General features: G+C 33.5%; 1 protein-coding gene across 1 annotated transcript in view; it reads left to right on the top strand.

Annotated features, from left to right (window-relative positions):
* Positions 1-27,201, top strand: part of Capza2 (capping actin protein of muscle Z-line subunit alpha 2) — a 55,747-nt gene that overhangs the window by 16,831 nt on the left and 11,715 nt on the right. Inside the window, exons 2-6 of the mRNA XM_010621907.3 lie at positions 7,221-7,284; positions 11,932-11,983; positions 20,199-20,262; positions 23,330-23,536; positions 25,240-25,319. Of these exons, the coding sequence (XP_010620209.1) occupies positions 7,221-7,284; positions 11,932-11,983; positions 20,199-20,262; positions 23,330-23,536; positions 25,240-25,319 (467 nt within the window). The remainder of the gene's footprint in view (positions 1-7,220; positions 7,285-11,931; positions 11,984-20,198; positions 20,263-23,329; positions 23,537-25,239; positions 25,320-27,201) is intronic.

Here is a 27,201-nt window from a genome sequence, read left to right as displayed (position 1 = left end):
TTAAAATAGTTCTAAACAAATGAAAGTGGTAGATACAATGTTTTAATTAACCAGGACTCAAGTAATTAGAATTCTCTAACCCAGTATTGTTTAACTTGATTTTAAGGAGCTGATAGTTCGTGGTAAATTGAAACAATGCCTAAATAACCCTACTAGAATTTTTGTGTATTAAAATGAACCACTCATTACTGTCAGTGATGACTGTTGGAAGTATTTAAACAAAGTAAGTTGTTAATGTAGAGTAGAATATTAATTTTTCTATTTTTCTTTCATGTTACTTACATTGATATTTTCTTAGTGTTATTCAAAGCTTCTACTAAACAATACAATAGCATCTCTTCTTACTAGTATCTCTTCTAATGTTGCTGAAGGTAGAATTTACTTGAGGAAGTTCATTCTAGCAATGAATTACTACGAAATTCTTCACTTTTCAGAAGAATTTTTGGAATTCATTGCAATATATAGCGTGCTTTTCATATCCTTGATTGAAATAAAACAACTCATTTTAAAAATTTTTTGCTTTTGCTTTTTTGCAGGGGGTGTTCACTAGAGAGAAGTATTCTTGAACAAATAGTACTAGAATGTTTAATTTATCCATATGACAATATAATAAAAAACTGTATCCCATCCCACATCATACACAAAAGTCAATCCCGGGCATATTAAAAATCTAAATATAGGAACATTTAAAAATTATAATAGAATGTCATTACAACCTCAGAGTAAGAAGTAAGTTGTTTTTCCAGTCCTTTTAAGTACTTCATTGTGTATAGGGCATTCTTTTACTTAGGTGCAGTACAATTATCAAACATATGTACACTACTGTTAGGGTCTACAGACCCTACTCAGATTTCATCAGTTGTCACCTTAGTCAATACCCTCCACCCCTTTTCTGGTCCAGGAGCCAAACCAGAACCTCATTGAATTTTGTTGTAAGATCTCTCTCTAGTCATTAATCTGGCTCAGTTTCTCAGCTTTATCTTTCATAACCTTAACTTTTTTTTTTAAATGTTTTTGCTTTTTGAGACAGGGTCTTGCTATATAGTTTAGGCTGGCCTTGAATTCACTAGCTCAGGCTAGCCTGAAACTCATAGGGATCCTCCTGCCTCAGCCTCCCAAGTGCTAGGATTACAGGCATGCTACACCCAGCTGTTTTTTAGAGTGCTGACCAGTTTTGTAGAATGTCTCAATTTTGATTTGTTTGATGTTTCCTTGTGATTAGATTTAGCCTATAAATTTTTGTCAGGAGTATCACAGAAGAGATATATTCTCAGTGAATCCTCTCGGGATACACATGGTACCTGTTTTTCTTAATACTTTGGTCAAAGTGTGGTGTGTGGCAGGTTTCCTCAATATAAAATTGCTGTTTATCCCTTTGTGATTATCACATGCAGAAATACTTACAAACCATGTAAATACCCTGTTGTTTTATATAGTACCTTTGCCCACTAAATTTAGCATCTGTTGATGATTTTTTACTGCAGGAATTACAATGGTAGTCACCTATAATTTTCTAATTCAGTCATTCCTTCTGCATTTGTTAGTGTTCTACTGCAGTGAGCTTTCCATTTCCTCCTTTCTTCATTTCTTTTATGTCACAGTGGACTCAATAGGTTGTTATTCTATGAATTACTATCTTTTACCATTGTATTTACTTTGCTCCTTGAAATGTAGAATGCAATTTTTGGTTTTTTTGCTTTAAAAAAAAAATGGGCTGGGGATTTAGCTCAGTGGTGCCGCCACCTGCCTCACAAGCACTAGGTCCTGAGTTCGATTCCCATACCAAAAACAAAAACAAAAAACATGCTATACAAAACAATAGAGTTTGAGTAAAACCTTTTGTAATACTCTTGTGTCACCTCACACTGTTGATGGGCAGGAACTGTTTCAGAACTCATAAAGCATACTAATATTTTGGATGTTACTTTAAATATGCCACTATTATCTGCTGAGTGTTAACTTACATGTTTGATGTCAGTTACTTTTTCAGGGCTCATGTGGTACACTAATATTTTGGATATTACTTTGAATTTGTCACTTTGCTAAATAAATAACTTCATAATCATTACACAACAGACTAGGACATATTTTTATGTTATATTTGCTATCTATATTTTCCACAAAGTAATGTTTTGAATCAATAGCAAAGAAAATACTAATCTTCTAGCTTTTAGCTCAGACTAATCCCAGAAGCTCTAATGAATTAGCTTTAAACTCCTCTATGCTTCTTTGCACTATTGTTGAAACATATGCCGTCAGCTGCCAGCTACATTAGCATAGCCATTAGTGGTGAACCTATTTATTGATTGATTGATTGATTGGTACCAGGGATTGAACTCTGGTCCTTGTATTTGCAAGGCAGGCGGCGGAACCGCTGAGCTAAATCCCTGTCCCGAACCTGTTTATCATTAAAAGCTCTAAAAGGTTTGCTATCACTGGTCATAGGTGGATAATCTCTGACCTATTTATTCTTTGCCAACAGACCCACCAACCCCCATCATAGTTATATTTTAGAAATATTATGAAAGGAATAACTCTGCTTATTTTTACTCCAATTTGATTGAAAAAGATTTTGAAAAATATCATGTGCAGGAAAACTGCTTAATGAAAAAATTTAGCAGTAATGTACCTAATAATTCACTGGGTTCTTCAAAAAAGCTGTAATCTCTAAGGGTAACCACAGCATAGCTCCATGTGAATTACAGAAACTTTAAGGAAATATGTTTTCAATTATTTTCTGAAATTCTATGTACTCCTGGGACTATTTCCTGTTAACTTGTAAGACCGTTTTTCTTTCTTAGATTTAGAAGTGGACACATAAATACTTTTTAAGATTTCTCCCCTAAATTTAAAGAGCCAATCCAAAAATGGGCATCTGAGAGGAATAGAGACGTCTCAGATGAAGAAGTACAAACAGTAAATGAATATATGAAAAAGTGTTCAACATCACTGGTCATTCAAGAGATTCAAATTAAAACCACACTGAGATTCCGTCTCACTCTAGAAGGAATGGCTATGATCAACAAATCAACCAATAAATGCTGGCAAAGCTGTGAGGAAACAGGAACCCTTCTACACTGTTGGTGGGAGTGTAAATTGGTACAACCAATATGGAGATTCTTTAAAAAACTAAAACTAAAGGTTTCATTTGACCCACCTATTCCCCTCTTTGGCATCTTCCAGAAAGAGTTAAATGCCTCCTACCACAGCAATATATGCACACCCATGTTTATTGCAGCACAGTTTGTAATATCTGAATCTTGGAAATAGCCCATCAGCAGATGAATAAATGAAGAAAATGTGGTTTTTATATACAGTGGAGTACTATTCTTTCATAAGGATAATCTAGAGACATTTTTAGGTAATTGGATGCACCTTGGGAACATACTTTTAAGTGAAATATATTGGACACACATGTTTAAATATCTCATTGTTTCTCTTGTGAGAAGTCAAAGGGTAAATAAGGACCAAAATGGAGGATAGATACTTGGAAGTGGGAAGAAAATGTTCAGGGAAGAAGCAGGAGAGAGAAGAAGAAAAAAGAATGGAAATTTAAAAAATGGAAACAAAGTTTTTGTAAATAAAGAGTGGAATAAAGGTTGAAAGGAGGGGAAGGGGAGGGAAGGGGAATGGGGGAAAAAGAATTAAGATATATCATGTACACGTTCAAATTCCCTATGATGAATGTGATCATTATGTATATCAAAAGTGTACCAGTAAAATTTTTTTACATTAACAGAAAGCTAAAAAAATTAAAATCCCATTTAGGTGGAACTTTGAGTCAGCAATGCATAGAAAATACCCAAATGACTGAACATTATCTTAGGAAAATAATAGCCTTTATAGTGACAGGTACACTTTCTTTCTCTAGCTTTGGTAAAATCCCAAAGTTGGGGGTTTTTACCTTCTGAAATTCACAAAGATCAGATTAAAATATTTCAGGCACAGCTGGTATAAACCAAGCTGTGTTTTAGGTTCTCTGCCTCTCCCTATCAAATAGTGATACTGCTTTTGACCTACCATTCATAGTGGATATTGTAGGAGTCTGGTAACATCTTTTGGTTACATTTAGCACAGCCACAAAATTAATTAGTCTATAGGATAGAAGTAGATCATTTTTCCTTTTGTTGGGAAAACTCAAAATAGAACTGACAAATTCTAAATGGTGTAAGCCTTTTTTGGAGACAAAAACTTTGAAGCTCAACAGCTATTTAATTGCATTATTACACATACTGTATGTATACTGCTTACTATCAATCAGTATTTTAATTTTTCATGTTTTGTAGGTAGTGAATAAGTCATTAATGTTTTTAAAAATACCTCAAATTTCTAAAAGTTTGCAAAAGATTTTACTGTATTGACATTTTGCACAATTTTTACATGTCAACCACCAAAAATGTGAAGTATTAGAAACCCTACAGTCAGTAAAAGCTCTACTTCAGATTTTGAATTTGTGTCTTTTCTCAAGCTAGTGATAATGTGTTATGGTACTCTTTTTTGGTGCTGGGAATTGAACCCAGTGCCTTCACAGTGAGCTGCATCCCCAGCCCTTTTTTTCATTTTTGCTTTTATAGTCCTGGGTGTCAGTAAGTAGGTAAGATTCTCAGACTGGGCCCTGATTTGGGATCCTCATGCCTCAATCTCCCACAGTGCCATGTGCCACCATGTCTAGCATGTGATATAATGCTCTTGCTACACTGGGCAGAGCTGGAGCTCTTTGCCAGCCATAGGATTAGGATTCTAAACATTCCATATGCTTCAATTACTGTATTACTAAGCTATGGTGGTTAGTATAGTTGTATTAGGTGTATTTTGAAAAAAAGAGAATCCTATAACCATTTAACCTTTTGAGAGTGGTTTATTCAGATTCATTCAAGTTGTTGCATGTATTAATATTTTTTATTGCTAAGGAGTATTCCATTGTGCAGATGTATCACACTTTTTCTGTCCATTCACCCATTCAGTGTTGAGCAATTAAGTTTTTGTTTGTTTTTGTTTTTTTGCTTTGTCTTGTGGTACCAGGAATTGAACTCGGGGTCTCATATTTGCCAAGTAGGCACTGGGCTGCTGAGCTAAGTCCCCAGCCCACAATTAAGTTTTTGTGTGAACATGAGTTTGTATTACTTAAAGAAGATAGGTAGGAGTAGAACTGTTGTCTTATGGTGTGTACTTAGTTTTATAAGAAACAGCCAAACTATTTTCTATACTAGATAATATTTTACATTTTCATCATAATATGAGTTCAGTTCTTTTGCATCCTTTTCTGCACTTGATGTTGTCCATCTTCATATTTTACCCTTTCTATGCTGTGTCTAGTAGTATTTCCTGAGTTCATTACTCATCTCCCTGGTGACCAGTGATACTGAGCATTTTTTGGGTATTTATTTGTCCTTGGTACATCTTCGTTGGTGATGGATCTATTCAATTATTCTTGGTTACTTTTTCTTTCTTTTCTTTTTTTAACTGTTAAGTGTTAAGAGTACCATGTATATTTTAGATGCAAGTCCTTTATTAAATGTTACTCTCTGAGTATCCTTTATCTGAAAGGCTTTGGAACTAAAGTGTTTTGGATTTTGGAGTGTTAGTATAAGCTTTAGTGGTTAAAAATCCCTAACCTGAAATGTCAAAATCCGAAACTTTTTGATTATCATGCCACCACTCAAAATGTTTCAAATCCCAGCCAGGTGTCATGGTGTGCTCTTGTCAACACCCTGGAAGGCTGGGGTAAGAGAATTTCAAGTCCACCGAGGCATCTTAGTGACTTAACGAGACCTTGTCTCAAAAGAAAAAATTAAGAGCTGAGGGTAGGTATGTCTCAGTGTATAGGCCCTGTGTTCAGTCCCCAGTACCACAAAAAAAAAAAAAAAACAAAACTCAAATTTTGTAGCATTTCAGGTTTTTGAAGTTGTATGTGTACAACTTTGCAGCTTGTCTTTTCATGCTCTTAATAAAGCAAAAGTTTTTAATTGTTACAAAGTCCCACTTGTGAGTTTTTAAGAAATGGACTACAGTTTTAGTGTCACATCTAAGAATTTTTTGGCTAACCTTAGATCGTTAAAATGTTCTCGTTTCCTTTTACATATTTTAGTTCTGTTTTTTACATTTAGAGGGACAGTCTATTTTGAATTTTTTGTGTAAAGTGTGAAGTCTAGGTTGAGATTCTTTTTTTCCCCCCTTCACATTTAATTGTTTCAGTATTATTTTTTGAAAACAAGTCCTTTTTAAAATTGTCTTTTTACCTTTGTTAATGACCATTTTACTGTGTATGCATGCATGTATATTTGGACGTTCAGTTCTCTGGTCATTAAACCTACACTATCTCTTTTTTTTTTTTTTTTTTTTTTTTTTTTTTGAGACAGAGTCTCACTATGTAGTTGAGACTGACCTGGAACTCACTGTGTAGTCCAGGCTGGTCTCAAACTCATAGCGATCCTCCTGTCTCAGCCTCTCGTGTGCTGGGATTACAGGCATGCACCACCACGCCTCGCTAACCTACATTATCTTGATGACTAACTTTATTTAACAGTGTTCAAATCAGAAGTTTTCAAATAAATTCTTGGTTAAAATTGGTTTTGTTAATCTAGTTTCTTTGCCATTATGACTTCACAGTGCTTTTGTTCAGAGCTCCTTCACTGAATTATTGTGTTGGCTTATTTAACCTCACAGATACATTTTCATTAATGATTAATCATGTCAGAGTAGCATTTATTTTCTTAAAATAGGCAATTCCCAACACTTGTTGATGTTGTCTCTCTCATTTATTACATTAACATTTCCTAAGAGCTATTCAAATTTCATGTTAAACCTTTTGAATTTAGACCCCTTTTCCTCTTTATTTCTATGGTTTCACTGATTTGTGACATTATAAACACAGTAAATCAGTTTTTTGTCGATGTACCTAAATGCATCTTACTTCACACATAAGAAATTTTCATGATTTTTTTCACTGTAGAGTAAAAGATATACAATTGATTGTAAGAAAATGTTTATCTGTCACCAGTTTGGAATCATTAAGTACATTAAATTATATATTTTGTGTACATTCAGCTTGTATGTTATTATATTAAGTGATTAAAGCAGTGTATTTGAGTGAAGAACTGTAACTATATTTTAATATCTCACATCATTTTCAGGAGAACTTTGAAGTTGTATAATTTTGCATGTTTTTTATTCTAGCAGATAGATGCTATGGAATATTTATACCTTCACTTCTATTTTAGGTACGTATAGCAGCAAAATTCATCATTCATGCCCCTCCTGGAGAGTTTAATGAGGTTTTTAATGGTGAGTATTTAATTTGTAAAACTAAGGCTTTGTGTATCAATGCTCTTCTTTTTAAAGTATTCACTTTTTAGAAGAAAACTCTACTACCAGATTAAGCTTCTTAAGCGTGTGCAGAAAAATATGTATTTTCTGAATTAGAGTAAACATTTTTGTGAATCTGGATTTTTTAATAACTAGATGTATTTATTAGGTTTTTAATGGTGAGTATTTAATTTGTAAAACTAAGGCTTTGTGTATCAATGCTCTTCTTTTTAAAGTATTCACTTTTTAGAAGAAAACTCTACTACCAGATTAAGCTTCTTAAGCGTGTGCAGAAAAATATGTATTTTCTGAATTAGAGTAAACATTTTTGTGAATCTGGATTTTTTAATAACTAGATGTATTTATTTTATATATATATATATATATATATATATATATATATATATATGACAATTCTGACAAATTATTTTTTTAAAAGAATAAAATCTGTTCTTACTACTGCGTAGAATATAGCCTTATTCTGTGAAAGTTGGTTTACGGGATTTTTTTTTGATAAATTGTGTTATTTTAGTAAAACTGCAAGTAGGTTTTTCTTTAGTAGAACATTTAAATAATTTAAAAAGGCAAGAATCATTATTGTTTTTTAAAAACTTTCTTTTTAAAAAAGAAGCCACTAGATCAATATGAATGGCCAATAAAACAGGGGAAATATGTTCATGCATAAAAAATGATAAAATATAAAAACCATTTGTTATTTAAATTATGTCTTATAATTATCCAGTCATAGACCAGAAATTTCAGCTGTTGTGAAAGTGTCCTGGTTGCCATAATGACAGCAGTATCTATTCCTCCACAGCAAAAATGACAGATTTGAGAGAATCATGTAGAAAGTGGCTCATAGTAATCTCTTCACAGAAGTTTCCACAAGTACTATAAATGTGTTATTTCTGCTGAGTATATATTTGGCTTTTACCATGTTTTTTAAGTTAAAGGTGGATTTACACATGGTTCAACTTTTAAACATCCTACTCAGAGTATACCATTTAAAATGTTTTTAAAGTTTAGTCACTCAGACTCAGTGGTTCTGCCACCTGCCTTGCAAGAGCAAGGTTCCAAGTTCAATCCCCGGTAACAAAAAAATAAATAAATGAAAGCATCATACCACAGTGACATATGTGCATCCATGTTTTTTTAAAAAAAGTTTAGTCACTCATTTTTTCATGGTATAAATATAATATACCACCTCAGAAAAGATGTGGATTGAAAACAAAAAATGAGGTTAAAATTATATTAAGTTAAAATTAATCTTGAAAATTCTTTAAATCATCCACAAGCTATAACATATGATTTAGTGCATATGTTTACATTTTGAATTTCTTCTATTATTTTAAAACTTAGCCACTGGTGCACAAGTGAAGAAAGAATGAAAATCTACACTGCAAAAAGAAATCTAGAAATTAAAAATTTTTTGCTATTTAAGAGAAAATTAAATCTCAGGTAGTAAGCAGAAGAGTTGGAGTCAATTAAAAAGTATTTTTGCTTCTTGTACTTTTTACTTATGAGCTACCTACACATAAATTAATGCAGTTAGTGGGGGATTAAAGAAGATAATCTCAGATTAATTTCATATTTGGTGTGTAACTTGGTAGTGGTGAAACTGCGCTAAAGTCAATAGCTCCCAAGCTCCTTGAACAGTTCATAATGATAAAAATAAATTAGAACCAGGTGTGGTGGCACAGCCCTGTAATCTCAGCACTCTCGGAGGCTATGGCAGGAAGATGGCAAGTTTGAACACAACCTCAGTGAGGCTGTGTCTTTAAAATTTTTTAAATACTTGGGGTTGTAGCTTAGTGTGAAAGCCCTGAATTCAGTTTCCAGCAGTGCAAAAATTAAAAAAAAAAAAAAAAAAAAGTATAAGAAAACCTTCTTGTATGGTTCTTATATCTTTAAATGCCCTGAATATTTTTTTAAAATTCATCAGCAAGGTCCAAAAAGAATGTATGAGTCTTGAAAATTGGTTTTCTAAGTCTTACTTGAAATTGACATTGAATTGGTATATTCTGTGTTGAGGCACATTAAATTTGGGCATTTAAAATGGGCCATTAAATGGGCCAGGGGTAGAGAATGAACTGTGGAATGTGAGTGGGATGTGGAATTTAACTTTCAGAGGGATTTTAGAATTAAAAGGAATATTGTATTTAAAAGGGAAATTTCCTTTGAATTTATTTTTCTAACTTTCTGTTGAAAACTTTGGTATCAGAATGATTCCAAGAGAATCAAAATATCTAAAAATCACAGCCATAAAATCTTAACAGCTCAGTGGATCCTAAATGCTAATTTCTAGACTACGTTAGAATCATTGAAGCATGGATTTTTGGTCTTCATTTGCAAAAACTGATTAGTACCAGTAGGTCTGGGCTAGGCTCTGAAACTTTTTTTTTTTCTTCTTTTTCTAAAGCCTTCCACCCACCATCATTTGATTCTGAAATGTAGCCTGGCTAGGCTCCACAGCCAATTCCTTCTTTAAGAGTAGCATTTTATTTTATTCAAATTCTAATATTTTCTATTTCTTCTACTTTCCTTATGACGAAAGCATGGTAACTCTTTTCAATGTATCACTTACCTGAATCAAATCTTACTTTTAAATTATTCCTTGTTTGGAATTGAAAAGGGTAATTACCATATGACACAATTATTACTTAAAAATATAGAAGATAAAAGAATTATTTATCAAAAAGAATTTCCCAATTTGTTTTTTTGGAGGTGGGGTGGAATAAGAATAACCATAATTGTAATCATCTTTTGTTATCTAAATAATTTAAGTAGAAGAGTCCATATTTTAAAGTTAGTTAATTTAGAAATTCAGTACTGTTAATGATTTAGCAAAAGAGATTTTTGGTTTTTTTGGTTTTGGGGGTGTTTTTTTGAGATAAGGTCTCACTGTGTAGCTCAGGTTGGTCTTGAACTCACTGTGTAGCCCATGCTGGCCTTGATCTTGTGGGAATCCTCCTGTCTCAGCCTCCTAAGTACTAGGATTACAGGAGTGTACCACCATTCCTGGCTTAAGAGGTATTTTTTTTTAAATCAGGGCCTATTGCTGAAAAAGTGTATGTGAATATGCAATATTTTTCTTTTGAAATGGCTTTATTATTTTTGTAAACATGATTTATAGTCATTTGAAAATTTTCTGATGTGCAAAAAAGAACTTAAAAATCATACAAAATTCAGGCCAAGCATGGTGGCACATACATGTAATCTTAGTTGATCAGGAGACTGAGGCAGAATCATAAGTTCAAAGCCATTATGGATAACTTAGCAAGATCCTGGCTGGAAATAAAATTTTAAAAGGGCTGAGAATATAGCTCAGTGATGGAGTGCTTACGTAGCATACAGAGGTCTCTAGGTTCGGAATACACTACCACCACCAAAACATAGCAAACACACACACACACACACACACACACACACACACATAGATGCTTGCAACATAAAATCTACCTTAGTTCTCCATCTGAACTATTTCCACATTTCTCAATATACAGAACAAATATAAATACGCTAAAACTATACTGACTGAATTTCCCCTTCCTATTTTATTATGAATGCATTTCCATGTTTATAAATGGGTATCTACGTTTTTAATGGCTGTTGGAGTATAAGAATTTCTCACTATGTATAAGAACTATAGTCTGTTTACATATTTAACTAGTTTCTTAGTGGGAAATTTGTTGGTAATTTGTTTTAATTAAAAAAATGATGTTTTGTGTATTATATAATAGCAACTGTGTAAAATAGCGAGATGCTTAATAAAAAATAGTGAAAGATACATCAAATGAGTATAATAGAATTTTATTTACTGGTGAAACTATGCAATTTTTTTTCATTTTTTAAAAGTTATTGGATTTTCCAATAATATTATTTTTGAGTTTATTTTTTAATGATTAATAGTTAAATGTCTACATAAGAATAGAGGCTAAAATTAGAAGTGTCATGTATGGCAATATCACCTTGAAAATGTCCAGCGTCCTCTTTAAAATTAGGGTGAATTAAGAATAAACCAATGTGAGATTTTTTTTTTTTTTTTTGTATCAGGGATCGAACTCCAGTCCTTGCACTTGCGAGGCAGGTGGCGAAACCACTGAGCTAAATCCCCGGCCCTAATGTCAGATTATTAAGTCAAAGTGGAGTTAGTTATCTGTTCTTTGAACATGTCTTGTCAAAGAACACAAATGCTTGTGTATATAGATTCTGATCACAAACTGTTATTGTTTAATCATTTTTTCTATAGAGCAAATTTAAAGTTGATAATTGTGTTGTCAAACTAAGAGGTATAGTCCTCAGTCTTTTCTGCAGATCTTGAATCATCTTCTGGTGTAGCTTATCTCCACCTTAGTTCTTTGGAGATATAGTACAGTATAGCTGCATTAACTATTAAGAATACAAAATTGTGTGTATTTCTGTTTAATTCCCTCGTCTATTTTCTAATCAAAATCTTATTTTTTTAAAATGCCATGTATGTGTGGGTATTTTGAGTGACATTAGAATGACATTTTGATCTTGCTTGCATTTGGGTTGGGGGGTGTTAAATATATAACTAAAATAATCTGTATTCCTTTTGTTCTCCAAACATAAAAAAGTGATATAGAAAACATATTTGTTTTGCAGATGTTCGATTACTGCTTAATAATGATAATCTCCTCAGAGAGGGAGCAGCCCAGTAAGTATTTAATATTAACAATTAAATGACATAGGAAAATATGTTTTAAAAATGGTATTTATGCACTAATCCCTGATAACAGAGATTTGAACATCAAATTATATGTAAAATATATGTAATTATATATATATATGTACTATATTTGAAAAGAATTGCATGTGTGTATGTACGTATATGTGCACACAGGCACTGAACCCAGGATCTTGTGCATGCTAAGTGAGCACTTGAACTGAGCTATATCCCCAGCCTTAAAGGGAAATATTTTTCATCATAAAAGGACTTAAAGGCACAACATGAAATTGTCTATAATTGTATTTTTGACAGTGTCTCAAATACTCAGTTAATATATTTTGACTTTTGCTAATTTGGATAAAATTAGTTCTTAATTGGAGATTGCTTTAACTTTTATGTAGATTTTCCTGTTTTTAGATTTGACCTTAATGCATTTTTAAGATCTTCAGGGGATGTAGGGTTATTTTATTCATCCATAAATACTAAACAGTACCTAACAATAAATATTCACTGAATTTTTGAGTGTTCCAAAAAACTAGGCACTTGTAGCCCTGATACATTATCTTTGGACCAGTGACCATGCAACTCATGAGAAATAATTGATCTCTCCTACCTCTCAAAATAAAATCTGGAGACCCATGTTTTAGGCTAACCACCTTCATTACTCATCTGAAAATAATGAAATAATTATATAGCTTTTTAAGTGCCTTAGAATTTTTTTCAACCCATCCAGTCAGCTACTTTTCTTCCTAGCATACTACTCAGTATGTGGAATCCTTACTATTGTAGGACAGTCTTTCTAATTCTCTTATAGCTGAGGCTTTATTTTATAAATTTGATCTTTATGGTCAACGCTGCTCGCAGAAGAGATTTAATAGACTTTTGGATACACCTGATTTTGCTTCTGATTAAAGTGTTATTTTTAAAAGCAGCTTTTATTCTGGGAAACACACATAACAAAATTTACCATTTAACCAGTAAGTGAACAGTTGGCTCAAAGTACGTTTATGTTGTATGGCTGCAGCCATCATCCATTTCCAGAAGTTTTTTTTTTCATTTCCCCAAACTGACACTTAATAACTCCCCATTTCCTACCCCTGGCAACCACACCAGTCTACTTTCTATAACTTCGACTACTCTAAATATTTAAGTGGAAGAGTATGGTATTTGTCCTTTTATGACTGGCTTAAATTACTTTATAGGAATTGGTTTTAGTGTATACTTTGATTTTAGTTAACAACTTCTAAATAGCTAGGCCATGTATATCTAAATTTTTTTAAGTATTATTGAAATTTTTTGTATGTTCAAGGAAGATTAATTTTCTTTAAATAGCACATAGCATGTTGACAAAATTATTTTATGGATTCAAAGAAAGCACTTAACAACAACAGTACTTTGAAAATTTATTTCTTCTGAGTTTTGTGTTAAATAAGTAAATAGGTTTTGTGTAGGTGCAACAATTAGTGGATTTTTTTTTCAGTTTAAAAACAAAAATTTGATTCATTGAATTTTTCAGAATAAATTTTAGTGAAAAACGAGAGAAATATGCATAATTCTGTAAGTGATATGAAGTCGTATATTTGAGTCAAGATTAAATAAAAGTATTTGTATTTTCATATTCATCCTGATTGACTTTTGTTATGCTTAATTTAAATAAGTGGGATTTGTTCTAAAAAAAATTTGTGACCTATATTTCTATTGTAAGCCAATTTCTTGGACAAAGTGGTATACGCTTAAGAAGTAGGCACATTGAAGTGGGAAATATGATACTTTGATCTCTTAAAAGAAATGAGAACTTTTGGAAATAAGAAGCTATGGTAGGTCTGGGGATTTGGTTCAGTAGTTCTGCCGCCTGCCTCTCAAGCACAAGGACCCAAGTTCAATTCCCCCATACCCAGTACCCCCCAAAAAAAACAAAACTATGGTAGAACAAGATCATATTTGTAGTATATGACCCCAAGTAACACCAAACATCAAACCTTTAATGTACACTTCTAATTTTCTTGAATGTGTTTATACTCTCAGTAGGTGTTTGCTGTCTAGATGAACTAGTAGAGAAAACAGTTGTTGACTTAATATTCTTTGCATACAATTTCTTAAAACAAGGGCCAGGGATTTAGCTCAGTAGTGCCACCACCTGCCTCACAAGTGCAGGCACCCAAGTTTAATCCCCAGTACCAAAAAAAAAATTAATTATGGCTGGAGATTTATTCAGCTCACTGGCACCGCACCTGCCTCACAAACCCAAGGTCCTGATTTCAGTCCCCAGTACAAAAAACAAAACAAAGTAATTATTGAGATCATTTATAGAAATCTAAAGGTGTCTGTAAAGTGCAGAATTAAACTCTAAACTATGGAATGAATTTAGAATGATACTACTTTGGCTTAGAATGTCCTCTCTGTGAAACAATTTTTCAACAAAATATGTTACACAGTTTTTTCCCTTAACTTAGTTCTAAATTACTTTTGAAATACTGAAACTTGAATTTGCCTTCAAAAGAAGAGGATTTGTCACTGTCTTCATTACTTTCTCATCACTGGGACAGAGTATTTAACACACAAATTAAGGAAAAGAGCTTTACTTTGGCTAACAATATTTAGGGGATCCAGTCCATAGTTATCTGGCTCCAAGGCTGGAAGGGCATGATGGAAGTATCTGACATAGGAAAACCGCTTGCATTGTGATGACCAGGAACCAGGGAGAAAAGAGAGGAGCTGTGGATGGAGATGCATCCTTCAAGGTCTTACCCCCAGTGATCTTCCTCTTCTGATAGAACATTTAGTCTGTGAATATATGTCCCTATGATCCAGTCATCTTCAGAAGGTCTCACTTCTGAGATTTTTAAGGGACATTCTAGATTCAAACCATAGCATTTTAACCACAGGCCTCTAGAAGACTCATGTATATGTCTATGCAAAATGCATTTAGTCTGTCTCATAAGAGTTGGCCAGAGTTTTAATAGTTCTAGCAATGCTGAAATTTCCAAGTCAGAAGTCTTCGGTGATACTCAAGGTAAACTCTTAGCTATGGGCCCCTGTAAAAATCAGAAACAAAGTTAAACACTTCTAAATACAATGGCAGAGTATAACTATTCCCATTCCCAAAGGGAAATAGGGTGATAGAAAGGAATTAGACCAGCCAGGGATTTACCTCAGTGGTTCCGCTGTCTGCCTCACAAGTGTAAGGACCTGAGTTCAATCCCTGATACCAAAAACAAAAAACAAACAAACAAAAAACAACAGGAATTAGACCAAAACCCAGTAGGATAATCACTAAATCTTATAATTCTATGTCCAGCACCCAGGGCAAATTGTGGTGAATTTTGAACTCCAGAGGGCTTGGAAAACCCCCTACCAATCCATTACCAGTTGCAACCATTCTTACCTCTCTTGGAATGGTTATACTTACTGCCTTCAGCTTTTCTCAGCAGACATGCCACATGCCTGGCTTCTCTAACTTGCTGCAGTCTCCACTGTGCCCCTGGCTTCACTTTCACAATTTCATGCACGGCACTTAGGATTGCATTGACTGCCCTCCCAGGTCTTCTGAAACCTGGGTGGAAACTTCCCTGACTCCATAACTGTTTCATGCTCACCCTGCAATACATGGATTACTCTGTGATCTTCCTTGAGCAGTAGCCCTGTTGAATGATGGCTGCAGAGGCCTCTTAAGTGCCTGGATTCTAAGCACTATAACTGAATCTCCAGGTACCAATTCTATCATAAGTAGCCCTTTTTGAGAAGAATTCCCTGGCTCTCTCTTCTCAAAGTAAAGTCTTTCACTTTTGTGCCCTTAAAAGTATGAGGGCCAGGTCTTGCTGATTCCTTAGATACCTTCAAGGTATCTTCTTGTCTTGATACAAAGTACTTGGTTTATTTTTATTGCTAATCTTTTCAATAACCATACCCTAAATTATTAGTTTTCCTTTCTGGGGATACTCTACACTTTTGAAATGTGTTTTTTGCTCCTGATTTTCACTGTTACATCTGACTGAAAGCAGCCAGGAATATCTAGGCCACAACCTGAACATTGGGCTGCTTTGAAATTTCCTCTACTAGGTTAGTCTGCCACCCTTTTTCTCAGTCTCCCACATTATCTCAGTACATGGGCAAATTGTAGACAAACTTCCAGACCAACTGCCAATAGAGTCCTTGTTCCCAACTGGTACCTTCTGAGCCTGGCCTTTACTATGCACACATTTCTATTAGCATTTTGATTTTCTGAGCCTTCATATAAGAATTTTCCATCAAGCTTACCTTAAAGCTTTCTAGTGGTTAGCCAGCATCTTCATATCTTTCAAATTCTTCCTGCAAACTAGTTCTTCTGAACCACATGGTCAGGTATAGACACAAATCATCTCTACATCTGGTGTCAGAATTTCTCTTAGCCACTTTCTTCTCACTAGGACACAAACCTTACTCCTATGGCTTAAAAGAAAGAGTGGTTTATTTTGGCTCATGGTGTTTGGAAGATTCAGTCCATTGTCTGCTGGCTCCAAGGAGGGGATTGGTGGAAGAGTCTGCTCATATTATGGTGGTCAGGAAACAGAAAGTTAAGAGAGTGACTAGAGAGGGAGATACAACCTTCTAGGTCATACCCCTGATGCTCTGCCTCTTCCAGTTAGGCCTCACCTTTTGGGAACACCTGTAAGCATGAGTTCATCAGTGAATAAATCTACTGATGAGTATAGAACCCCCTAACCTAATCACAGTCCAAAATCCTCACCTGCAATCACAGACTTTGGGGGACATCCTAGATCCAAATCATAACAATTACTTAACATTAAATTGGACCAAAATTCATAACACAAATCTAAAAGTTATCACAAATACATTCAGAATGTGTCCTGGTGCAGTTTTGCTGGAGAAAGCCTATAGCCATATACTAATTTTTTTCTTCTTCAGTTACTTTTTTTACTGTTGTATTTCTTTTAGATAATCTCTTGACACATCCTTATTCCATCTTTGCCCTGTTGCTTCTTCTCCTTTCATCTTTTTCCTTTTCTTTTCATAAAGGGAAGAAACAGGGCTATAGTGATTCTAACAGAACATCTTAAGTACACAGACTCAGTATATTTTAAAGTAAAATTAGACTTACTGAAGAGTTGGTACTCTCAAATGTAGACCACTTAGACATATTCATAAATAGCCTTTTTTATTCAGTGGATAAAAGAATGCCATACTCAACTAAGATTATAAAGTAAATAGGGATTTTCCAATGGGTAGCAAGACATGTATGAAATAAAATATAATTATAGAGATATATTAAAGGTTCATAAACACCAAGAGAAGAATTTTTTTTTTTATGTAGCAGTAGTTTTTTGAACTGATTCTTAAATGATGATGAGTTTTCATATTGAATAAGAGCAGTGATGTGGCTAAACTGAGGAGAAAGTATGGACAAAAGTATCATATACGACTTGATTGATTAGTAGTAAAGATTGTAAAAATTGATAGTAACAGATGACTTAGGAATGGATGATTGGACTGCAGAACTGTTGTTTTCACTGTGTCCAGTGGAGTGTTCAGCATATAGTAATAAGACCTTAGTAAATATTTGCATGGATGGTGAGGTAGATGAGTGAATGATGAGTGGGTGTGTAGAGTTTTCTGTATAAGTACCACACATTAACCAGTTGCGCTACTGCAGCTCTGAGTTTTCTGAACAGAAGGAACTTTAAAAGTCTTCTGTTTAGGGGCCAGAGATTTAGCTCCATGGTTCTGCCGCCTGCCTCGCAAGCACAAGGGCCAGAGTTCGATCCCCAGTACCAAAAAAAAAAAAAAAAAAAAAGGAAAAAAAATCAAAAAGTCTTCTGTCTAGTCTACACTGTTGTTTTTATAGATGAGAAAAGTGGGACCCATTTTTATAGATAAGCAAGGCTCATAGTAACTAATAATAAGGATGGGATAAAACAAATATTCTGACTCCTATGTTAGTGAGTACTTTTTCACTGTATTCCATAATGTTAGCATTTAACTTGCTTCAAGCATTGAAGATAACATTTTATGAATTTCATTTGTTTTGCATTTTACAAGTTTTCTAATCATCTTCTGTTCTTCCCCTGCAACTTAGAGATGGCTGGATTTGATATTATGAATGGTAAATGGCTCTTGGGCCAACCTGGAACCAAATTACTGTTTAAATACGGCATTGCTTCTCAGCCTCTTGGCTAAGATCAGTGTATTTAAATATGGCTTTTATTACAAGAATGAATGCTAACTTCTAACAGACATAGTTTACAAGCATACTTTTGAAATAAATCACTTAAAGGGGAATAACTGCCTGACTATAGTGAGACTGTTCTTAGGAAAACTACAGTTTTAATAAATTAAGGAAAAAGTGGATATCTACTGGTTTCTCCCACCCATATGCTTCATACCTTCCTTTTCCTTAAACATGCAGTGTCAGGAATTTGACAAATGGTAATTTAACTCTTCTTTGGTATTTTTATATTTACTAGTCTCCTTCAACTCATCGATAATGCTTTGCTCAACAAAACATTCCTTTTCAGGGGAGACTAAGGCTAATACAGCAAGTCTGACTTTCAAATGAGTTCCATTCTGTTAGAATGCTTGAGAGTCAGACTTGTTTGTATATGACCAAGAATCTTACACAGTACACTTGTGAAAGTTTGCACCTGCAGTGTTTTGTAAATCAGGGGCTTACTGTATATGAAAAATCACTGGACATCTGGGCATCTAGAGTAATCTGAAAAAGCTCCCAAGTAGATTAAGGTTGGAGACAAATTCTTTTTGCTTTTTGTTTGTTTGTTTTTTGGTACTGGGGATCGAACACAGGACCTTGTGCTTGAGAGACAGGTGGTAAAACCACTGAGCTAAATTCCTGAAAGTAGAGAGAGCCTTTGTTCTCCAGTCTGTCCCACCATTTTTTAGCTTAGACTGTAGTTCTACTATGGATATTTGCACTAGCCTAACTGCCTTTTCTGGTTCTGCTACCCAATTTGCTATACATAGTACTGCCAAATTAATCTTTAGAAGTGCTTTTTTGGTTTTGATTCTCAGAAAGCTTCTGTGACTTTGTAATTATTCCATCATTCAAGGCTATCAGTTCAATTCAATAACTGTAACTGCCTGAACATGTGCTATATGACAGACTTATTGAACTTGGTGTTTTCTGGTCCCATTAGTTGAAATACTCTTTTCTTGCTTGTCATTCCAATTTCTCCCAGATCAGTACCTGCTGAGTTTTTTAAGTGCATTTCTCATCACATCCACCATAAAACTAGCCCAGGTTCTCTTCTCTTCTTATTCTTTCCTTAACAGAATTACATATATATGTATGTATTTATGTATTCTTTACAGTGCATTATTAGTAATTCTCTTACGGTACTTTCTACCTTATGTTATGGTTATACTCATCCTTTCTCTCTTTCTATTCTATAGGATGTCTCTGATTTTCACAGCACCTAGTTTGTTTTCTGGTTTTTAAAATTATATGGTACTTGAATAATTGGATATAAATCAATAATCTTTACCTTCAGGATTTTGAATGAAAGTGCCAGTTATACTTACTGGCCAATTTTATATTATTAAACTTTGACGGCTGGATATCATGAATCAATTTTTGAAATAGCCATAAGCTGGATATGGTGGTACACTCCTAGCACTCTAGAAGGCTGAGGAAGGAGACTGGCAGTTTTAAGTTCAGCTTGAGCAATTTAGCAAGACCCTCTCTCTAAAAATAAAAAGTGCTTAGGATGCATTTCATTGTGAAGGCCCTGAGTTCAATCCCCACTGACAGCAAAAAAAAAAAAAAAAAAAAAAAAAAAAGCAATAAACAGCTATATCTGTATTGTGTTTATAAATAGTGTAAGATCATAGCTGGCCTGGAGGTGCATATCTATAATCCCAGCAGTAGGGACACTGTAGCAGGAGACTCTCTGCAAGTTGAAGTCCATCTGTATAGTGAATTCCAGGCCTGCCTGAACTACATACTGAGACACCGAGGCACTGTCTCATAAATTTAAAAAAGAGAAAAACTGTCTTGGCCGTGTAAAATATAGGAGACTTTTTTTTTTTTGGTTCTGAAGATCAAACTGAGGAACTTGGGCTTGCAAGACAGTCAGGAGGTGGCACCACTGAGCTAAATCCCCAGCCCTAGGAGACTTTTATTGAAAGGTGAATTGTTTGTGATTTTTCGAAAGTTAACACTGTTTTAAGTATTGACATTTTTCTTTTTTAGTGCATTTGCACAGTATAACTTGGATCAGTTTACTCCAGTAAAAATTGAAGGTTATGAAGATCAGGTATGTTTCATATAAGCATAGAGTCTGACTATTTGTTTCTTTTAATAACTTTTAAATTATGCAAGAATTGTGAAGTGCTATGCTTAAAGATAAAAATATCCTTTTTAATCATAGCCATTTACTGGCAAAGTAATTGAAAATTTTTTGTTGAGATTATTATATACTATTAGCAGAAAGTCCCTTTTAGACAGACATACTCATGTAATTCTTTGAAGATTTTAGAAAATAATTGCTTTAAATCTTTCTTGTTTTTTATAGGAAAAAATACCAATCCTATATTAACTCAAAATCTAGAATATATATTAGTAAGATTTATATCATAATTTGATTGCTCTGGAATTCTACAGTTCTTCATGTGAGTAATCTAGCATTTAGTAATTATTAAATATTTTCTTTCCAAAATGCAGTTAAAATTGCTAAGCTTATAAAAGCCACAGCAGGTTACTAGCTTTTTATTTTAGTTTAGAGTTACTAATAATTGAATAATGATTGTAATAATTCATATCATGCTTACATGAAGTACAACTTATATAAAACTATATGAGGAGGGAACTGGTAGGAAGAATATATAAGAGAAGATAGTTAAGAAAGAATACAAGAGAAAATTCTTAGTGGCTAATTATTCCAAAGCTTGTGTTTGGCATTATTCATTTATAATGTATAGTCTTGTAGTTGTAGGAGAAAAGCTCTAAACAAAAGATCACTTGTAACTGAAGGGGTTATATGTAGATACACATGTGTGTATGTATACATATAAAACTATAGTGTTTCATTGTATTAATCTTCTAAATTCATTTTATTTCTCTGGAGATTTGGTTTTTTTTTTTAATTAATTTTTTTTTTTTTTTTTTGGTTACTAATATGAACAATGGTACATTGAATTTCTTTGTACCCCTGATCACATTGCCAGTTGTTTTCTTGAGATAGATCCCTAAAACAAAATTTGCTGGGTGAGAGTGTGCATCTTTTAAAAATGTTGGATGACTTCCAAAGTCATTTTACGAGCCTAGCATAATTTTTATTCTTAAACCTAGAAAAGATAAGTAGCATATTAATTTCACATGACTACTGATTTTTAAAACTTTAGGATATTGATAAATAGGGTCCAGAAATATATCAAAAGAATAATATACCAAGACTGAGCAGAACTTTTTATAAGAACGCAAAAGTAGTTCCCTGTAAAGGGAATCAATATATTCATCTCAGTAGATTTTGTAAAGGGATTTTAAAAAGCCCAGCAATGATTTCCTATGAAAAACAAACACTCTTCAGTGTTTAAAATGCAGACAGAAATTTGTTAAATACAATTGTTTAAGCAAAATCAATAATAAATGTCAACTACAACTCTAAAACAGTTTTAGTTAAAACTAAACATTAGCTATGCCTACTCATGTTATTAATCATAAAGTTATAGCAGAGAAGAGAAAGAGATGAGAATGTAAAGCTAATAATTTGTCTTTTTGGTGATATGATTTATATAGTTAGTAATACCAAGAAATTATTAATTTAACCCTCAACTAAAAAGCTGCTGGATTTAAAAGAATATGGTGAGATTGTTGTATTTAAGGTAAGTACTGTGTACAACAATTATTAGCTGTTCTCTGTTGCTGAAAGTAAGTACCTAAAAGTAGAAATAGGGGTTAGAGTTCACCAGGGAATCTCATTTAAAGTAATGGTAAAAAGTATACATTACTTTAGGAACAAATTTATCAAGAAGTAGGATCATGAAGAAAACAGTGGTTAACCTTATAAAACAAGATCTGAATAATGGAGAAGTTCATTGTATCCCATTCTTAGAAACATAAATTATTTGAAATCTAATAAGTAAATTCTATGGAACTTTAATTAGAATCCTTATCAGTTTTCAGATCAGAAATCAGAGAAATGTAATTAAAATTATATCCATCAAACTAAAAAGGGAGTTGTAATGCTTGTTGATAGTGGTGATGTGGAAGGAAACCTACTCGTGTTTATGGAAATGTAGGTTCTCACAGACCAGTTTTTGAAAAGTAATCCAATTATGTATTAAAAATATATAAACTTTTTAGGGGGCCTGGGATTTAGCTCAGCAGTTCGGTGGCCTGCCTTGCAAGTGCAAGGACCGGAGTTCAATCCTTGGTACCAAAAATACACACACACACACACACACACACACACACACACACATACATAAACTTTTTACTGGCTCTCTTTGTCACTACTGCTGGGAATCTGTCCCATAGAATTGAAAGCATTCTTGTAGCACAGTATAATGATGATGGTTGACAATTAAATATATATTTCAAAATAGCTAGTGGAGAGGATTTTGAGTGTTCCTAATCAAAAAAAAAAATTAATGACTGAGGTGATAGATAAACATTTACCCCATAAATGTACAATAATTGTATTAAAATTTAAAAAGCAGCATCCAATGGAAATTAAAACACCAGTATATTAAAATATGTGTACAACAATATTTCACCATTTTTATTGGTGCTCACTCTTCTTCCAAAGAGAAAATAATCTGGAAATGTATTTTTAAAATAAAGTTTTGTTGCCTGTTATTTGTAAAAATAAAAATTTGGAGTTTGTAAAAAATAAAAAGTAGTTTATAAAAAAACAAAAGCAGATACTTGAGAGTAGATGAGGGTGTGGGCCCCATAGCAAGGTGGGCACATTGAAGAGCTTCACTGGCTATAAACCATTCTTGTAACCACTCTACTGAAGGTTATCACCAGTTTCTTAGTTTTGAGAACTTGAGCTTAATATTAGAAATAGTAAATGGCTACTAGTTCTCGAAAGGAAATAGCTGGACGCCAACAGTATTAAGTAGTGGTGCATTTTCCCCCAACTAGGTACCCAAAAGTTACATTGATAGCAAATCTGATCTATCCTGAATGAAAATAGCCTCATTGTCATTATGCTGAACTTACTATTATAATTTTACTATATAATTAACTAGTTGCTTAAAGTAAAATTGTTTTGTAGTTTTAAGGATAAAGCTTAAGTGAACATATATTAGTATGCATGCGTGTACTGTAAGTGTTGTTTTAAATACTGCTTTTATAAATTAATTCCATCATTGAAGGTATTGATAACAGAACATGGCGATTTGGGAAATGGAAAGTTTTTGGATCCAAAAAACAGAATCTCTTTCAAATTTGATCACTTAAGAAAGGAAGCAACTGATCCAAGACTCTACGAAGCAGAAAATGCAATTGAATCATGGAGAACTTCTGTAGAAACTGCACTGCGAGCATATGTAAAAGAACATTACCCAAATGGGGTCTGCACTGTAAGTCAATGGCAGCTTTTTCCTTTTGTTTGTTATGCAACTATGGCCGAAATTTACAGTAACTTACAGAACATTTAATAACTTTTCCCTTTTCCCTAAGACTCTACTATTTTTTTTCAAAAATGAACTAATATATTATCACAGTCGAAAACTGAAAACTGATTATATCTTCATTTAAATCGTAATAGGAATTCCAAGACAAAGGAGAAATGATAAGAGATTCTTTAATCTCATGTTTATGATTCATCTCCATTTTAGATTACCTTTTAACTCACAGAAATCTTAGAACCAGTAAAATTATTTGGAAGTGAAATTATGTCCTCAAGTATTTTATAATCACATTTCTTGTGTTTTTTACGTGATTCTTTCATAGGTTTAACTTATTTTTTGTGGGTGAAAATGATAGAAAGTATGTGTGCTTTTTTTTCTGAACAGTGATAAGATTGTGTCCAGACAGGCTCCTCAGCATCCTGAGTTTGTGCTTTGCGAGACCACTCTATGACTGCAGTGATCTTTTTAAATAAGATCATGAAAGTCCTGTGCTTGAACACCTTCAAAGATTTCCTGTTGCACTTAGTGTAGAATCCACACATCTGAACTGCATACAGAGCAGGATGACTGGCCTTCTCTTACCTGTCCAACCTAAAGTGACCACACATCAGTGTATACCTGCTTTCCCAACATAATGCTTAATATCACCAGCAGCACCCTATTTCTCTCTCAAAAGTTTCCTATGAGGAGAAAAAATTTTACAATCTTCAGAAGAATCATTATAGAAATATAGAATAAAAATAAGAAATATAGCAATATAGGAACAAGGTAGGGGAGAGAAAAGGGAAGTAACAAAAATTAAGATGTGTTATTTATGTGTACCAACACCCTATAATATAATCATTATATACTACATATATACAATAATAAATATTTTTTAATTCTAAAATATACAACATAACCTAAAATAAACTAATAAATTCTTTCAATTAAAGCTTGTTAATTATAAGGACCAGGGATTTAGCTCAAGTGGTGTTGTACTTGCCTCACAAGCACGAAATCCTGAGTTCAATCCCCAGTACCAGGGGGGAAAAATTGTTAATTAGGATTATTTTAGAGGAGTATCTCAGTTACGAGTAAGGGAGTGACTAAGTTCATTTTTGCTTTGATGGGATTGAAATTACACATTACTTTTAAAGTTATAGGAAAGAGGTAAAATAACATCATAGTACATCATAAATATTCTCTTAATGACCTCTCTCAGTTAAGAGTACATTAACTTCCTAACCCTTAGAAATTTTAAAATGACCTCAGAAAGGGTAGCTGCTAAGATCATAAAGTAGCCAAAAATGATAATCAAAAACTAGGTACAATTTTTACTTGAATGGAAATAATTACATTGGTATCTGTATGTTTAAATAAAATTCTTATTTATGATCCTTGTGTTTGGAATGAAAGTATGATAGTAAAGTTAATTTTCTTCAGTAAGTTTTACTTTATCAGTTGAGTGTTTTGTGATCTAATAATTTGCTTAGATGTACATATTTGATAATTGTTTTTCTACTTACTATATTAGAGTGAGGACCTACTTTGTATCCTTTCACATACTTCCAAAGTGCTGTATCCTTTTCAGTATCTTAGAGATGATTAAAATTGAGCATTCTTGGCACTAAGTTCTCATTCTTGGTTTTGCTTTGTTTTTTTCCAATAAGGTATATGGTAAAAAGATAGATGGACAGCAAACCATTATTGCATGCATAGAAAGCCATCAGTTCCAAGCAAAAAACTTTTGGTAAGTTCAACATTTGTATATTGAGGAATTTTGTCATTGTTTATATTCTTTGTAGTTCTTGGATTTGTGATTAGGGCTATACCTTATTTAACAACATAAATATGATGTAAAACTTGAGCCTCTTGGAAAAAGAAGCTGTTCCATAATCAGCTTAATTATTAAAGGTAGCAGTAAATCTGATGACATTCATTGGACAAAAACATAGGAGGGCTGGGGATTTAGCTCAGTGGTACCACTGCCTGCCTTACAAGCCCAAGGACCCGAGTTCAATCCCCAGTACCAAAGGAAAAAAGAAAACAGAACATAGGACAGCATAGTGTTTTTGGAGCTACTAGCAGGCAGAAACCGGAGAGTATGTGATGTGTGCGTGCAAGCAGACAAGTTGGAAGGCTCGCATGCTCATTCTGAGAAGGGAGTGTTCCTGAATGAAACTTATGAGGGGGAAAATCAACATGGAGATACCTCAAAGAGCTGGGACTAGAGGTTCCATTTGACCCAGCCATCCCTCTGCTGGGTATCTTAACAAAATAATTAAAAGAATATCACATATTCACATATATCACAGTGATATATGTGCACCTATGCTTATAGTGGCACAGTTTGTAATAGCTAAAACTTGGAAACAGCCCATTTGCCTGCCCTTCAGGAAACTGGATAAAGAAGATGTGGTTTTTCTATAAAATGGAATACTACTCAGCCATAAAGAATGAGAAATTAGATTCATTCATAGGAAAATGGATACATATTGAGGATATACTCCTAAGTGAAATAAATAAGTCATACATATGTAAATACCGAATAGTTTCTCTCGTGTGAAAAACTGTAATAGTACATAAGATCCTAATGAGATAATTGACAATGTGAAATAGGAAGAAAGGGGCTAAAGGCGTAGGGAAAGTGGGAAGGGTAGGGGAAAGGTAATGAGGGAAAAGAAAAAAAAATGACAAAATGAAAAAATGGAAATAAAGTATTTGTAAATAGGGAGGGGAGGAGGGGTGAAGGGAGGGCAGGGACAGGGGGAAAAAATGAGAACCAAGACCTGTCATGTAAAGGTACAAGATCCCAATAATGAATGTAACTGTACTGTATACCTAAGATGTACCAATAAACTCAATGAGGAAAAAAAAAGAAAGAAAGAAAGAAACTTATGCGGGGGATTAGGAAGGGGCAATAATAAAAAACACAATTATTTTGTGAAGTTGGAAGCTCTAAAGATGTTTTTATGGGGATTAATTTGTGTTTAGTTGACTAATATGAGAAAGTAAAATTACAATTGTGCCTTGTAGTTTTGCATGTAAATTTTACTGTTGCTCCTAAAAATCTAGCTTCCTAAAGTACTGACTTGCCCTATTAATCTTCAGTGAGTTGTTTATCCTTTCTATTCTTAGACAAGATTATTCCTGCAATATTGCCTGCTAGAAAATTCTGAGGTTCTTCAAGATTTTATAGATTCAGAATTTTTTTCTCCTTCTTTAATATGTGATGAAATCATCAGAGTTCATCAGTCTTTGACTCATTAGCTCAGCAGTTGGTAGTACTGTTGAGAGTAAATTAACAGGAATCAGTATCCCAAGTGGACCAGTTTGGACTATGGCTCAGGTTTGCTCTCCTGCTTAAGCATCTCACACATAAGTGCAAGGTTACAAGGTTAATTGGGAATATTTAGAGGAATGTATATCCAGCATCATGAAAGGATAATCATTTCCATCTGTAAACATGTCTTAATGACAGGATACAATGTCCTAAATATTTTGACATAATAAAGTTACTTTTATGGACTAAATACAAATGTAGTTTTCTATTTTAACTCTAAAAATGTGTGCCATTAATCTACCAAACAGTGAATCTTTGCAGAATTACTATTAATTTATATTTTTGTGCC

This window comes from Fukomys damarensis, unplaced genomic scaffold (genome assembly GCF_012274545.1).
Source record: "Fukomys damarensis isolate Sample0158 unplaced genomic scaffold, DMR_v1.0_HiC HiC_scaffold_4, whole genome shotgun sequence".
Lineage (NCBI taxonomy): Eukaryota > Metazoa > Chordata > Mammalia > Rodentia > Bathyergidae > Fukomys > Fukomys damarensis.
The sequence above is the reverse complement of the archived record's forward strand: the minus strand, read 5'-3'. Positions and strand labels throughout refer to the sequence as shown.